The sequence below is a fragment of the Salvelinus alpinus genome, chromosome 26, assembly GCF_045679555.1.
Source record: "Salvelinus alpinus chromosome 26, SLU_Salpinus.1, whole genome shotgun sequence".
NCBI classification, from domain to species: domain Eukaryota; kingdom Metazoa; phylum Chordata; class Actinopteri; order Salmoniformes; family Salmonidae; genus Salvelinus; species Salvelinus alpinus.
Genome location: NC_092111.1, coordinates 8800824 through 8817064, shown reverse-complemented (window position 1 = coordinate 8817064; position 16241 = coordinate 8800824). Strand labels below are relative to the sequence as shown.

Sequence of the window (16241 nt, the reverse complement as noted above, 5' to 3'; positions counted from 1 at the left end):
TGAAGGACTGTATGGGGTCTGTGGCCCCACAGATCGTCTTCTATAACATGGTACACGGTGGCTCTTAGAGCCAAGGTTAGGCAACTGTCCAAATCATCACTTCTCACCAGTGATTACTCTGAACGTCAATATATCAATGAATTAACCAAACACATGATCAATATTGCCTCCAGGAGGCTAACAAATGAGGCAATAGTCATTTTAACAACAAAGGTAAGTGCTGACCGGACGCTTCGCAATTGAAAACTCTGGAATTGCATCTGAATGAAATGTCCAGAGACTCACGTTTCACTCCATAATAGCCTTTTGAGGACAGGCTAAAAGAGAACCCTTGTGAACCAGCCACAGGAAATACTCCCCCCTGAACAGGAAATTGAGAATTCTCAGCGGTATCTACAGTCAATGGGTAAGTCCACCCACATGAAGTAGACAGGGTGTCCGGTGTTGAGGGACTGCACCTCACAATGACAATGTGTAGACTTTGGGACATTTCTTACTTTGTGTTGTCTTGTAGTCTTAGATCAAAAGAAAGAGAAATGTTCGGCAAGTCCTTGAGGGCATTACAAGCCTGTTGGTGGCTACGCCAAAACATACTGATATAATGAGTACGTTGGTCAAAAAGGTACTGTAATGGAAAATAGTAATGGCTGACCTATTATTCACGGGGCTTTGGCCCCGTCCCCTTTTTTGGCATAACTACAAAGCATATGGATGTATACAGTATATTTTTTGTATCTTTATTTCACTAGGCAAGTCAGTTAAGAATAATTCTTATTTACAATGACGGCCTAGGAACAGTGGGTTATCTGCCTTGTTCAGGGGCAGAACAACAGATTTTTTTACCTTGTCAGCTCGGGGATTCGATCGAGCAACTATTTTGGTTACAGGTCCAACGCTCTAACCACTAGGCTACCTGCAGCCCCAATATGAACCTTTTAACAAATTAGCATTCAAGGATCAAATCTGGGTCACATGGCGACAGCGATAACGACAAGCTCCCAGATGTGACGTGCGTGTGTGTGTGTGCACGTGGGAGAAAGTTAAGGCATAAGGAGCCTTTCCTCACCATTTGCGTCACTTCCTCCATTCCATGTCTTGAGGGGCAAAAGAGAAGCGTTGTCGCCATCGCTATGCAGGCCTCTCAGTAGTAGACCTGCCAGACCTCTACTCAGTAAACAGTGCAGGATGACTCAAAGTGTCCTCTGGCCAGGATGGAGTCGGTGTGCGTCACAAACACACACACACACACTTTGACACACAGCACCTTCAGATACACAGGGCCACTGGCTCCCAAACATCTCCAGGCGGTAGTCCATGACCAGGTGAAATCACTTCATCAAGTAGCATATGCAGAGCCAGTCTCCCGAGAGAGCCTCGGCAGCCATGTTGTTGTTGAACACATTAGCAACCATGTGTTGTGTTGTGCTGCATATATCATAAGGTATGTAGAGACAGGGAGAGGAAAACGTAGGCACTCAACGGTGCAACGTAAACACAATGAAAGGGAGGGGCCAGACAAAATTGTATGGTCAAAGTGGTAACATTTGACTTAAAACCAGCAGGCATGATGCATTATGGTGCAGTTATAATGCATTGAAAGACTTATAAGCGTGCATGGACCCCCCCCCCCCCCCCGTATGATATAGCAATACACATTATGTGGTCACACCTTAAAAAGGACTACACCTCTACGACCCAATGCAATATTCATGGGTAGTTCTACCATCTGATTGAAGTGGCTGGTGCATTTTGCATAACTTTATTCTTTACTTGAGTAGGGTACTCTATTTTACAGAGTACTAGGTCGCTGCCTGGAATAGGTCTTCTACTGAGGTGACAATAGAAGCAGTTACCTGCTGTTCCAGACTTAGGGACACTACATGCTAATGCTAGGCTCATGCACTTAACTCACACTACCTTGTAAGAACAAGCTCTTTAAATGGGGCAAACTGCAGTTTCGCCATCCGTTTTTGTACTTATCTACCCATTGCATATGAATGTAACTTATGACTCATGAGTTTAGTTCGGTCCTACTCCACCAGAACCCAAAATACAAGCTTGTTTTACTCCAATGTTTGTGAACAATGTAATTGTACATGGTTAAAACTATACGTTTGATCTCATGGCTCGTCAGTCCTTGCATCAATTGCTCTAGGAATTTGAGTGGGGCTAAATCTTTCCAGCCCCACCCCTCAGCTGTGGGGCAAAAAGTGGTGTGTAAACCGCTTTGTTATTGTTTGCCCCTTTAATATTTGCATGTGGTTAATGTAAATCCCATGTAGTGTTCAGTGTACAGTACACTTATACTGTGCGGTCCTAAAAAGGAACTGTATTACTGTAGTAAAACTGTACTGTTATAAGTAATAACGCATTATACTTGTCTGCTACCCAAATTTAAGGCGCTCAAAAGGTTTGTGAATATGATTAAACAAAACAATACTTCTGAAAAGTAATTATTTTATTAATATTTTACAATCCTTTATTCATGGTTATGCTTCATATTTACTTAATTTCTCATATCCACTTTGCAAGTGTCATTGATCATGCTGTCCAGAAGACAGCGACAAACGGAAAGGATGAAAGTGACAGTCTATACAACACCCTTTCAGAGGGGGAGAGATTTACATTTCACCTCTAGATGACTTCCCCTCTGCTCGCCAAATAGGTAAAGATAACATTAAAAACAGCAGGCTTGTCAGTGAATGGTGCCCCGACAAGTTATTTTCTTAAAAAAAAAAAAAACTGGGTCTCAACTCCTTAGAATTTAAACGCTTTCCATCTCTGAGATGGCAAATGAAAATGACAAACTTAAGATTGCACTCCAAACATTGGAGGATACTATTTTAAAAAAGCCTTATAGAAATGAAACAAATGGCCATTAAATGGGAATAGAAAGCCTTATTGGGGCAGACAAAACAAAATTACCCGGACGTGTCAGTGATTTGTGTTTTTTTTTGTGCTTTTTGTGATGGAGCTTCTGACGTGGTATATTTCCTCACATAATGATCCATCAAAAACTTCCTGAGAAAAGGAAATATCTACCTGGTGATTGAAGTGAATTTGGAAGTGCAATCACAATTGATTTGTACATTATCATCAAAGTGACAGGAACAAAAATAATGAATTGTTATTACTAGGGCAGTCTTGAGTTTTATTGTAAAAGCCCGCCTCTGGGATGAAAAACACCTGTAAACTTTCTCTACAGACGAGACGCTTCAGTGCTGGTGTGGTTTCTGTTGCCGTTGACCACAGCAATATAAACGTAATGTTGTAACGTGGGACAAGAATTAATTGGTTACCATGTTGTACTACAGCAGTCTTAATGGCAGTGCGGTCAATGCTGGGTGTACCAAAGAGGCAGCTATTAGTTTAGTATTAGGGTGGGGCTGGTGACCCTGAAGAGACTATTCATTAGGGCTAAAAACATGGCGTCACCCCAAAAAGCCCTTACTGTAGCATGGACATGCTACCGTTTCCCCACATCTAGTCTTTAGCTTGTGTACAACCCAGCGATGACCTGACTGCTGCGAAACGCTTTGGGACCACCCCGGACCCAACATCCCCCAAGGGCTCATTTGATTGGCTTTTTTCTGTGCCGTGTCACTTTTTTGTATTTTTTTTCTTCAATTGGACTGCCATACTGCTGGGAATTAAGATGGATTTGACCAATCATCTTTGGTTGTCAATGAGTGGTAGGTGAGTTTTGGAAAAAATATATAAGAAAAAAAAAAAGAATACAGAGTGCGTTATCAACCAAACATTATATGAAATCATGATTCTTATCTGCAAAAGAAAAAAAAAGGGATCCAGTTCAGGTAAGAGATTAAAAGCTTCAATCTAAATCAAAACAGCCTGATGGGAAAAGAGGGAGGGGTTTATCACTGTAGGAGTGTGGCGTCGCAGGGCAAAGAGGGAGGAGCTCCAAATGCATTATGTTGTTCTCAGACTGGCTCAGTCTGGCGTCTGCATCCGTCCCTCTTCCCAGTGTGTCGAGTTCAATCCAGGAATGTCGACAGTAGTCCGCCCTTCTTTTATTCGCCTTCTCTGCCTTATGTCACTGGAGGTCTCGGTCTTCAAGGTACCTGTACTCAAACGTGAATCCTTCCTTCTTCCGTTGTCCCCACTTCTCGTAGTCAAAGTAAATGTACGTCCCCTTTAAAAGACATTGGAAAAAGCACAGCAATGTTAATGAAAATCCTTAATTTGACAAATCTTCATCTTTAAATATGGGTTATATTTCAACGGAGCATGCAATGGAAAACGCAAGTGAATGTTTATTATTGGACAAGTCAAGGTAGTCCCTTCCTGTTTCAATCTGTTTTCTTCCGTTTGGTGCCCAATGAACACGACCCAGGTTGCGGTCCAAGGAGTCTGCAGTGTGTGGAGGTGAGTGAGCTCACCTGCTCAAACTCATCTGTGATGGTCTTGGGCTCTTCGTGCCTCTGGAACCACATCATGTACTTGGTGTGGAACCGCCACGACTGCTTCTTCAAGGCCTTGGCTGCCAGATACTGGGCCTTAGTGCCCTGTGGAGAGAACACAGAAGGGAATATGCTACGATTATGTACACAACCATGTCCAAACCATGACAAGGCCTGAAGATTGAAACTACACACACCGCCATCTTTCTCATCAAAAGTAAAACCATGAAAATAATCAGCGTCTCAGTCACACAGTAAAAGCTTGTTTTGTCACATGTAGACACACACACACCTCTAGGTAGTAGAAGATGAAGAACAGTGTCTCTGTGGACAGTCTCTGGTAGAACTCTACAGAGTCGGAGTGGGGGGGTGGCACCTGGTGGTGGAAAGGCAGGGTGGGACACGGGTTCCTCATCAGGTACTGCCTGGAGGACCAAAACAGTCACAATAGGGGATTAAATACATGCCTTTGGTCTCCAAAGCAACAGTGCAGAGAAGTGATACAGATATCCCCCAAAATGTAAGCCTGGGGTGAATCTCAAAAGTATTTTCCTTGAGTACTCATGTCCTCTCCAAAATGTGAGGGGGAAACGAGAAGACTTGAGATTCAACCCTGGAGAATCTTTGTGGCTTCAGATTGCCTTCATGTTCGTACCTGATCCGCTCTGAGTCGGAGGGGTGGGGCATGTGCGTCCAGGCCGACTCCTGCATGGCCTGCTGGTACAGCTGGTCTTTGGACAGGGGTACGGGCCCTAGCGGGCACACACCCAGCGATGGGGGGATGCTGACCTCCGAGAGCGAGGGCTGCTGGGGGGCCGAGGGAGGCCCTGGAGGCGCTGTAGTGCTGGGGAAAATGTCTGAAGCCACAGAGAGAGAAAAGAGAATTAGAAAAAAATGAAGAGTCTGGTCTGAAAGCCCAGAAAAAAAACTAATTAGGGTTAAGTGCATTGCTCAAGGGCAGACAGATTTTTCACCTTGTCGGCTCGGGTATTTGAACCAGCGACCGTTCGGTTACTGGCCCAACACTCTAACCACTAGGCTACCTGCCGCCCAGTAACAATACCAGAAATAATTGAAAGGTGTTTAGAAAGTCTCCCAGTTAGCAACACTTGACACACTACATGATGTTCTTGTTGTAAACTGGAAGATATATCAACACATTCCAAGACTGAATCAATGGACCAATTGAGTCTTTACGTCCAGTTGGTTGCTCACCTGTGGTGAGGTGCAGAGGGGGCAACTCTCCATCCATTGCTGAGCCCAGTGCCACTTGTTCGGCAATGGACTTCACAGTGCTCAGAGGCTCCTGGGGCTGAAAGTGCGAAAGGGGTTAAACCAACTGGGTGAGAGATCAGGAAATCTGACTTCGGGTGAGTCCCAAGAAGTCCTCCCCGTTACGGCCCAGGTTAGTATTTGGGGTTGATCCTAGATCAATGTCTACGGCCAGGGTCATTTTTACATGAAGCTCCTTGTGTTTTTCTTACCTTCATGCTTTCAGAGGCCTGAGTGTAGGAGAGCGGCCCGTTGAGCATACTGCTGCCTAAAGGTTTACTCTCAATGTAGGATGGCGAGGGAGTGCTGGTGGAAAGGGTCATGGACCCTAAAAGGCTGGGGCCACTGTCTTTACTGGGTGGGTAAGAGAGACATTGGTTGATTTGGTTTTAAGTGAGTTTGAATAATTATGACCATACAGTGAGATTCACAATACAAGATACCAACGGATTTAAAAATAATAATACATGTTTTACTCACAGCTGATTGGTGGTGGAGGTCAAAGACAAGGGTTGGCTGCTTTGTAATTGGCTGGCACTGTTGAGGGCGGAATCTGGTGTGCTGTCTGCTACTACAGCACTGTAACCTGGGACAGAGGAGATTGAGAGGGAGGTTAACAAACTAAAACAGAACTCTGATAATACTGTACATAGGTGATATTCATTTGGTTTGGTCTACCTTATCTGTACAACCCATTTCTGGGTTGAACAACTACTATAAACAAACATTTCACAAAAAAATGCCATGGATGGATATAACCGATCAACAACAATATAAGCGGATGGTAATTCAAGCTTACTAGTGCTACCATTCTGCTTCTGTCCACTGGGCGGCCTTCCGATCGCCGCGCTTCCTCCTCCGATGCTCACGCTGTTACTTGGCGCTCCTGATCCAGAGATCCCTTCAATGCTTCCTATAGCTCCCAGGCTGCTTCCAGGGGCCAGGCCTCCTCCTATGGGACTGGGGGACACCAGTGGAGGGCCCTGGACTGTCGACTGTCCCGAGCCAAGGCCCAGTATCCCACCACTGACACCAACTGCACCGGGCACAGAGCCCAACAGGCCAGTGGATCTGTCGCTGTGTCCGCTCACCGGTCCCACTGAGCTGGAGTTAGTGCTGCTAGTGCTCAGGCTGCTGATTTTCCCTGCAAGGGGGCTTCCTATGGTCCCGGAGCCTGCTGCTGCCGTGGCGTAGGGGGCCGAAGTGGAGCCCGCCAGGAGACCGGCCATGGTGTTTAAGGACGCCGGCATCCCTGACAGGCCAAGGCCTGACATCTGGCTGACGGCCGGTGACCCACTCATCCCGCCTTTACCAAGGCCCAAGCCCAACCCGAGCCCCAAGGTGGAGCCCGGAGAGGGCCTTGACGGAGCCTGCGGCTGGGTGTTGGGTGTGAGGGCTGTGCTAGAGATGGCGGGCGAGGAGGGGCTGGGGAGGAGGATGTTGTTCGACGGGCTGGAGGGGGCGTTGGAGGAGAGGACTGAGTTTCTGGCCTGCTGCGTTTGGTGGTGATGCTGCTGCAGTTGCTGCTGGGTAGCGTCGCTGTAGCTGCCAGAGTTGGAGAGGAGACCCCCCATGTTGCCCAGAAGGCTGTTGTTGTTGCCCCCACCGATGGATTGACCGCCTCCGGCGATGTTCACCATAGAGGCCAGCGAGGAAGAGGAGGCTCCCGAAGAGGCGCCAGAGGCAGATGATGAAGAGGAGGACGACGAGGACGAGGAAGACAACGACGAAGAGGGGTTGCCGTTCTTGAAAGGCGACTGAAATGGAATAAAATACATACTTCAAAATCACTTCTGGTGCAGCACAGCTGAAGGAATATAGATGGATAGGCGCAAAGTTTTGAAGACCATAGACCCAACAAAAAGCAAGTGACTCAGACAGCACGGTTTACTTTGCAATGCATCTTACCTGACTGATTTCACTGTCTGTCGAACGTCCCCTTTTCTTGTCATCGTCAGAGTTCTCCTGAAAAAAAAGAAGATCTCCCAATCAGCACCGAGCCATGACCACCGGTTCTAATTCAACGCAAAACATGTTTTGTACCTAAATTAAATCAAGTGCCGTTCATATTGAGGCTCAATACAAACTTCATCATCTGCTCGCTTTCATCCTTGTTCCTCTAAACCCCCTCTGATCTGAGAGCGAGGGAGCACCCACTCCAACCCAGGAACAAGTCAACATTCACAACACCTAATTACTATACTCTAACAGTACAGCATGAGAGTGGGCGGTTCGAAAGAATGGGAGAGCAAGTAGGGGACACAACGGAGACTGATGCGAGACGGAGACAGAACCAGGGGTTTCCTCACCGTAGTGTACGTGGCGGGGATGGGCGAGGAGGAAGTGGTGGAGGTAGGCGTGCCGCTGGAGATCTGATGGAAGAGATCGTCGTCCAGGAGCGATTGGCCCTGCGGGGACGTGGCCACCAGCGACCCGGCTAGAGAGACAAGAGATGGATGGGGGGAGACAGACGGAGAGGTAGCTACATAAAAACAAAAAAAAGTTGCACAAGGAAAAACGTTAAATGGGCAGTTATACAGAGACAACAGGATCAGAAATGATAGAACGTACAGTATTGCAATAACCAAGCCTTCATAAATTATACACTCACAGATCTAAGATATGCAGTACACATGCACATTCAGGAATAAACGCATACATGGAATAGTGATGTCTCGACACAGTATCCATCTTTCCATGGCTTTCGCCATGGAAATACTCTATGGTCCTTTAAGAAACGGCTTTAGGTAAAATAGTGTGTGCTACAGATTTTATTTTTCTACAAATGTGACTTTGGGGTGGCCGTTTCCAACATCAGGACTGTTTCCTCAGGAAATTGCTCGCTTCCTGTTTCGTTTCCTTGCCGTGATTACCGTCCTTTGTCACATCAGTAGCGTGAGTATCGCGGCGAACACCACGGTGAAGCAGCACTTACGGAGCTCCTCCAGATCCAGGTCGTCGTAGAGGAACTCGTTCTCCTCGAAGTCGGGGTCCTGCGACGAGTCCATGTAGTACTCCACGTCATCCTTGATCTTGCGGATGGAGTCCACCGGCAAGGTGTCGTTGTCCAGCATGCGCAGGATGGTCTCCAGCATCCGGATGTGGTACCGGTGCTTCTCGATGAAGCGCTTCAGCTCTTCGATGCGGTCCTGTTTCTATAGCAGAGATGCGCGTGTAAGTTTATGCCTAAAACTCAGTGTACGCATTCAGCGCAGAATGTGCTATATGCATGTGTGGAGGCATGGAAGTGGAAAACAGATGGTACCTACTTTACGTCAGGTGCATTGGGTAATGCGGCGTGCCGAGAAAATAAAACAGACATATAGGATGAGAGATGAATTTAGAGTTAGAATGACATCATCTAACGAGAAAAGACTTTCGTATGGAAGAAAACAGAGAGATGGAGGGGAAGATATGGACGAGAAGATGCACTATAGACACACAAAAGTACGTGGACACCCCTTCAAATTAGTGGAGTCGGGCTATTTCAGCCACACCTGTTGCTGACAGGTGTAGAACATTGAGCACAAAGCCATGCAATCTCCCTAGACAAATGTTGGCAGTAGAATAGCCTTACTGAAGAGCTCGGTGACTTTCAACATGGCACCGTCATGGGATGCCACCTTTCCAACAAGTCAGTACGTCAAACTTCTGCCCTGCTAGAGCTGCCCCGGTCAACTTTAAGTGCTGCTATTGTGAAGTGGAAACGTCTAGGAGCAACAACGACTCAGCCGCTAAGTGGTAGGCCACACAAGCTCACAGAACGGGACTGCCGATTCCAAGCGTTGGCTGGAGTGGTGTAAAACTCGCAGCAATTGGAGCAGTAGAAACGTGTTCTCTCTGGGTGATGAATCACGCTTCACCATCTGGCAGTCCGACAGACAAATCTAGGTTTGCCAGGAGAACGCTACCTGCCCCAATGCATAGTGCCAACTGTAAAGTTTGGTGGAGGAGGAACAATGGTCTGGGCTGTTTTCATGGTTCGGGCTAGGCCCTTAGTTCCAGTGAAGAGGAATCTTAACGCTACAGCATACAATGACATTCTAGTCAATTCTGTGCTTCCAACTTTGTGAAAGGCTTTTTCCTGTTTCAGAATGACAATGCCCCCATGCACAAAGTGAGGTCCATACAGAAATGGTTTGTCGAGATCGGTGTGGAAGGAACTTGACTGGCCTGCACAGAGCCCTGACCTCAACCCCATTGAACACCTTTGCAATGAATTGGAACGCCAACTGCAAGCCAGGCCTAATCGCCCAACATCAGTTCCTGACCTCACTAATGCTGTTGTGGCTGAATGGAAGCAAGCCCCTGCAGCAATGTTTCAACATCTAGTGGAAAGCCTTCCCAGAAGAGTGGAGGCTGTTATAGCAGCAAAAGGGGGACCAATTCCATATTAAATATCCCATGATTTTGGAATGAGATGTTTGACGAGCAGGTGTCCACATACTTTTGGTCATGTAGTGTAGATAACATATGGTGCGACTACTGACCTCTTTGTCTCCCTTCTTCTTTCGAGTCTGGACTGAGAGGGACTCCACTTCGCTCTCAAACTGATCCACCTGCATGTTCAGAGTGTCTATCGTATTCTGATGGACGACAGGCGAGACATTCAATGATTTAAACCAACACAACTGCCATGATCACACCAGAACCAGTCATTATGCAGTGGGGTCTATACAAACACTTCAAAACCTATTTCATAGGTGAAACTATTAGGGCTGGGACGATACCAGTATCGTGGCAAGGAAACAAAACACAAAGTGGACTTAAGTTCTTTAGGAAAACAGCCCTAATGTTGGAAACAAACATTTTCCAAGCTAAAGTACACTATTTTACATACAGCAGGTTTTAAAGGACTATAGAGTTTGGTCTGCTTGGTGTTTTCATTTTTGCCATGGAGAAAATATTACAATACTGGTACTGTCCTGGCCCTAGAAATTACGTAGTAAAGCAAATTCAGATTTGGACATTTAACAAGTCTTATGTACTTTGAAATCCAAGTGGACTGCAATGAATAGGCATAGCTTGCATGATGAAATCCCCAAGTCATTAATGTCATCAGACCATATTATTTCCAATAGAAATGAGCTCATGTTGTGTGAAACAAAGGTTTTCAATCAAAAGTAGTGCTCACCGTTAGCCAATTGCCGACCTCCTCCTTCTCCCTTTGGGCCGGGTCCACCTTCTGTGCCAGGCCCAGCCCCTCTTTCGAGTAAGCCTTTGTCTTGGTCTCTCGTTCCACGATCTTGAAACGCTCCATTTGCTAAAGGGGGAGATAGCAGGAAATGGTTTATAAATCACTACAGGTGATAAGTTCTCTTTGAGAGTCCATTAGCTGACCACATGCTAGCTATGCCAGAGAGAAAAAAAAAAAAAAAAAAAAAAATTGGCTTGTGAAAGCAGACATTTCCAACTGCTCACGTCAAAGCATTGGACTAGTTGGCAAGCAAAATAAGGTCGTGTTAGGGCATACCGTAGCAAAACTTTTTGAAATGCTATTCAACGGAAACCCAAAGGAAGCATTTTTTTTGGGGGGGGGGGGGCAAGTTCAGATAATACCATGCCGTTTCAGACCTACTGAACGTGTGCCTGCTGGGCACTATGGGTGGAGATTAACACAGAGTCCTCACCAATTAAAGCCATCCTCCAATAGAACGGTTCAGAGTGACCGCAGCAGGTGTACAGATCTCCCAATTAGGCCAGTGATTACTAAGTTTTGACACCTGTGTGCTTCCTTGACCAGTAATGCTGGATATTCTCCACTAGGTGTTCTCAGAAGAGGCTCCACAACCTCTGACTTCCACAAGGAGAGTTCGGTGCAGAATTTGTATGACTTTTTGCTAAGGCGAATGCTTGGAGGCGCGTAAAACCCAGCCTAAGACGGAAACATTGTTTCAATGCATTTCCCTAGAAGTCAGCAGCCCCAGTAAGTGTAGTAATATGCGTCATCCACACAAGAGCATGCCAGCAGCACCTTTGTATATAAGATTGATAGTCCCCCTGTGTTAATCTGTTAACAGTATAACAAGAAGCTAAATTAAAACCCTGGCATGAAGCCTGTGAATGCTTAGCAGAGCGGTGACTATTTGCTAAATGTTATTCATGTGGCTAACTGTCCTCCTTAGGGGGGCCTGGTTGTGGATGGAGTCTCCGACTGGTTATTTAATCCACCTCAACTCTAGAGTGGACTGACGAAGCCTTCATATAGATCAGGGTAGGGCTCTGTGGAACTGGAACCTGAAGGGTACATTCTAAATGGTACACCGTTGTCATTTGGGACAGAGACAAAGGGGGCCAAACTGCCTGCCTTGAACACGTGTTGCCCCATTACAGTAAGTACCTACAGTAGGATCCTACCTCAATACTACAATACGTATTGGAAGACAAGCTGGGGCTTCAATAGGTGCTCTGGGGCAACTTCCTTTGTTTATCATATCTCCGGACCATAAACTGGGATATGGTGATGACATCATTTTGACTAAGACTGATCAGTTTAGTTTTGTTAAAGCGATGTAGCAATTGTCTGAGTCTAGAAGTTGAGTGCCAGGCTGGGGGAAGCTGGCAAAAAACAGAAGCACATTATGCTTAGAGGCATTTCCATCAAAGGACCCATGAGCGCCAACATGTGAAATTCATAGCAGTGTTGGAGTCAATACCATTTCATTTGCAGTCAATTCAGGAAGTACTCTGATTTCAATTCTCTATAATTAGGAACATTTCTACCTAGAATTCTAATTAGATTGACCCCAACCCTGCATAAGAGCATATCAAACGGGGTGTCAAATGAAAGCCAAGAAACTATATTTTTTGTTTGGGAGAAATTGTTTACCATCTGTAAGTTTAAGAAATGTTACAAAAAACAAATTTCTTAAAGATATTTTCATGAGTGAAGATAAAGTTCACAGAAGTAACTTTTTTAATGGTAGCCCTACCAATTTTTTTATAGTGATTTTACTGATATCCCTTTTGTTTATGAATTAAGTGATTAAAACATATAATTCTGTTACCAAATTGGTAACAGATATAACCCCCAAAAATCTGTAATGGAATTATGTTCAGCTCATAACTGTTTTCTGTCTCTGTTGGCTGGTGGTCAAACCAAGAGTGTTAAAACAGTCTAAGCCTGGACAACCCCTCCCTCTCCAGGTTAATTTCACCTCTCCCAGATCTTACTGACACCTTCCTATGAGCCCCCTCTTTCCATTGACTTTAACCAGCATCCTCACCCACTGAGCATCGACCAATACCGGACGTCCCATGGACGTTTAAAAAGTAGTTGAAATTTGATCAGTCCACCCTGGCCTTGATGTTAACGTCTACAGACGGACCGGACTGGACCAAATCTGAACCCATCATAGACTTACGTTTAACAAGTTTGGACAGTACAGTAAAATACAGTAAAGAAAAGTAGCATGCAGTATATTGTACTGTACTGAATTCCACTCTATTGTGCTGTGCTGTCCAAACTTGTAAAACATGGAGAATGACATTCATAGCCATTATTATGCATTTCTGTGTAGTACAGGGACCCATGATGTAATTCTGTTACCGGGTGTAAAGGCACTTCACTTACTGTAGTTCAATGCCGTAGCTGACACCCCATTCTTTTTGCAGACATTTTTAAATCTTAATTTGGAGCAGGTATTTAAGAGTTTTTGGAAAATGTAACCTGAGATTTTCCAGTGGAAATTGTTAAAAGTAGTCCTTGTGCATAGAGGTGTATGGTTTGTTAAACTTGGATATCAATGGTTTTTGTTTGGCATACATTTTAAAAGTGAAAAGAAATGGTGTAATTCTGTTACTGTGGAATTGCCCTCAGCTAAACAAAGTGTTACAGGTGTGAAATGCAGATGATTTAAGATCTGCAGTAGACTCAATATATACCAGGGGTCGGCAACAGGCGGCCAGCGGGCCAAAACCATCCCGCAAGTGATTTTATTTTTTACTCTGTTCCCAAGTATTCACACGAAGAAAAGAAAAATAGATGCGACCGTGTCTCAATGGGGCTTAGTTGTGGTCAATTTGTAGTGTACAAATTATAATAATTATGTTCCGGCCCCCTGACCACCCGCTCTGACAAATCGCCCCTCGTGGCTGAATCTAGTTGCCTTCCTCTGATAAACCTTACTGCTAACAGAGATCTAGTATTCACAATGAACATGGCTTTGAATACACACACAAGGTAATATTAAAAGTCACCATTGTTTGTCTCCATTTGTATTGGCTGATCACCATAATACAAAAGTCACATCAAGAGTCTTGATATCCGAGTGTCCTTTTCAACATCATCGCATGTATTTTTTTTGGCTTAGTAGCACTGCATTTCAGGTCAACCAAAACCTCACAGATGCGCTCACACACTTAGATACAAGACCCTAGACCCAGAGGTTAAAATGACACATCGCATTGTGTTAGCAGGTGCGGTCATTGAAGCTGTCTGAATAACCTCATCAACGCACCGTGGTTTGGTAAGCCATGCTAAGCACAGGTGTTTATACCAAGGGGTTTCTCAGTATGCGGCTAATGAACATGTGTTCCACACACTCACCGTCTCAATGAGTTTGCGATTCTCCACTAGCTGCCTTTTGTCTTTGATCTCGTTGGAGGCCACCCACGTCTTGATCTGGTCTCGAAGACGCTGGGGGGGGGGGGCAGAGCGGGAGAGGAAGAGACATAAGTTATCTTATTGAAAGCATGCTGTGGCTTGCCCTGTGAGATCAAGTATGGTTGACACGCACACACATAAGTTTGGTCCACATGGACACGTTCAGAAACAAAAACACAAAGTGGACACCCAGATGCTTTCGCTTGGTTTTAAGGATAGCTGACCCTCATCAGATTTAATCAACACATGCATGTCTGCACGCACGTGCACACACACCTGTGGGCAGGCTAAACCATATAACACTAGTAAACATTGTTTTGACATTTGAGGAACATCCCAAAACCCATGTGTCCTCAATCCACATAACAGTTGAGAACCCCAGTGGTCTGTGTCTCACCTGCAGTTTTTTAATCTCTTTCTTGAGGTCGGCTTCATACTTCTCCTTCTGGTTAGCATTGGCTGCATTGTGAAGCTGTGGTTTGGAGGGGCGCAGTCACACAGAGTACACTCAAGACAAGCAGTATCTCTTCCCAAACATATTTCATATAAAGTCTTTGTAAACAATGTAGCCTATAGCTTCACAATATGTCTAAAGCTAGCGTGGCAAATTCAATCTCATGGAGTGTCAAGCCTAGCATCCATAGCTTAGCCTCTGTCTATCCATTTTAGTGATTAGTCTACATTCCCTCCAGTCCCATCATCCCTAAACTTTACACCAAATCAAGTGGCGGGGCTGCCACTGGGCCGAAACACCCAACTCAGGAGTGTGGCTTTAAAACGTGTTCTTCTTTGCTTTACACACTAACAAACTGTTACTTCTCTGTCCCCACGGCCGTGAATAATAATGTCTACAACCCTACCAAACAAGGCGTGATGCAGTATTTAAGACCCTGAATATACAATGGATGTTAAACGTTGAATAATTTGGTGGACCTTCGTATGGTCAGCACAAAACATTCCAACAAGCAAAGCGCTGGGGAGGTAGTGCTCAACTTCCATATATGTGCCCAGTTAGCACATATATTCAGATCAACACACAAACATTCTTTCCAAATTTAAAAATGAGATCTGGCTGTTACCTTTTGCCAAATGTCTTCAAACTGTTCCACGCCTTCCGTAACTTTTTTCAAACATCGATCTATTTCACCTGGGGAAGGGCATAGAATAACAGGGAGGTTTGGGAAAGAGAGCCGCGGCTTCAAAAAAGAAATCCTTCACGACGCATCACGTCAGGATGAATAATGTAAAGTCCAAAATGCGAAGCTCTCCCTCTCCCCATAAGCAACACCGCTTGTACAACTGTAGCTGTCAGGCTCATCAATGATGGATGCAGTAAAAGCTACATGTGTCACCCCAAACCTGGTTAAAAATGCAGTGCCACAGGCACTGGCCACGGTAGTCTTCATTTAAGAAGGTTGTCTTCGCAGAGTAAGTCTGACTTTGGCCTTGCGCACCCTTGCTCCTAAACGTTGCTTCTGGCGTCTTATTTTTGGCGTCACAACCCTTTTCAGTAATACAGTGCAGCACTTTCCTTACTGCGATCACATCCGCGCACAATTTGATCACAGTAAGCAGAGTGCACTATACTGCGTTGTAGCGTGACAGATTTAGAATGAAGAGGTAAATCTCTACCTGAATGGATAAGAGATTAAAAGTGACATTTCATCTGTTGGCTAGACATGCTTCATAGAGAAAACACGCATGCCGGGAGGGAATGTAGTGATGGACTGCGTGGTGGATGATTGGCAGGTGGTACCATTCTGATTGACCATTTGGTAACCTCACCTTGAAGTTTCCTTTTATCAGCCATGACTGTTGACTAGGATGCTTTCTTCATGCCTTACTTCTTTCACTGTAGAGAAAAAGAAGTGTTATGGTGTGATTACAGTCATCTCTGGCAACCCTTTTACACGACATTACTTTTTCATAGCATGTTAACTCGG

The 16241-nt window shown here is 45.2% G+C and overlaps 1 protein-coding gene and 1 long non-coding RNA gene across 7 annotated transcripts in view; one reads left to right on the top strand and one right to left on the bottom strand.

Annotated features, from left to right (window-relative positions):
- Window positions 1-2440: 2440 nt before the first annotated feature.
- The window catches only part of LOC139554585 (CCR4-NOT transcription complex subunit 3-like), a 16810-nt gene continuing 3009 nt past the window's right edge, over window positions 2441-16241 (bottom strand). For 2 of the 6 annotated variants that reach the window (XM_071367505.1, XM_071367504.1), the window contains 17 exons: window positions 16084-16150; window positions 15378-15445; window positions 14696-14770; window positions 14242-14331; window positions 10828-10956; window positions 10184-10279; window positions 8629-8848; window positions 8003-8175; window positions 7602-7658; window positions 6493-7450; window positions 6174-6279; window positions 5906-6047; window positions 5637-5733; window positions 5077-5278; window positions 4714-4846; window positions 4401-4526; window positions 2441-4153 (listed from right to left, as the gene is read on the bottom strand). In XM_071367505.1, coding sequence (XP_071223606.1) covers window positions 4055-4153; window positions 4401-4526; window positions 4714-4846; window positions 5077-5278; window positions 5637-5733; window positions 5906-6047; window positions 6174-6279; window positions 6493-7450; window positions 7602-7658; window positions 8003-8175; window positions 8629-8848; window positions 10184-10279; window positions 10828-10956; window positions 14242-14331; window positions 14696-14770; window positions 15378-15445; window positions 16084-16108 — 2796 coding nt within the window. In that variant the 5' untranslated portion in view covers window positions 16109-16150 and the 3' untranslated portion in view covers window positions 2441-4054. The other 4 variants (XM_071367506.1, XM_071367508.1, XM_071367507.1 and 1 more) reach the window with 4 other exon arrangements.
- LOC139554587 (uncharacterized) overlaps window positions 11402-16241 on the top strand; it is a 12644-nt gene continuing 7804 nt past the window's right edge. Inside the window, exons 1-2 of the long non-coding RNA XR_011670863.1 lie at window positions 11402-11619; window positions 11819-12025. This is a non-coding gene — a long non-coding RNA (uncharacterized lncRNA). The remainder of the gene's footprint in view (window positions 11620-11818; window positions 12026-16241) is intronic.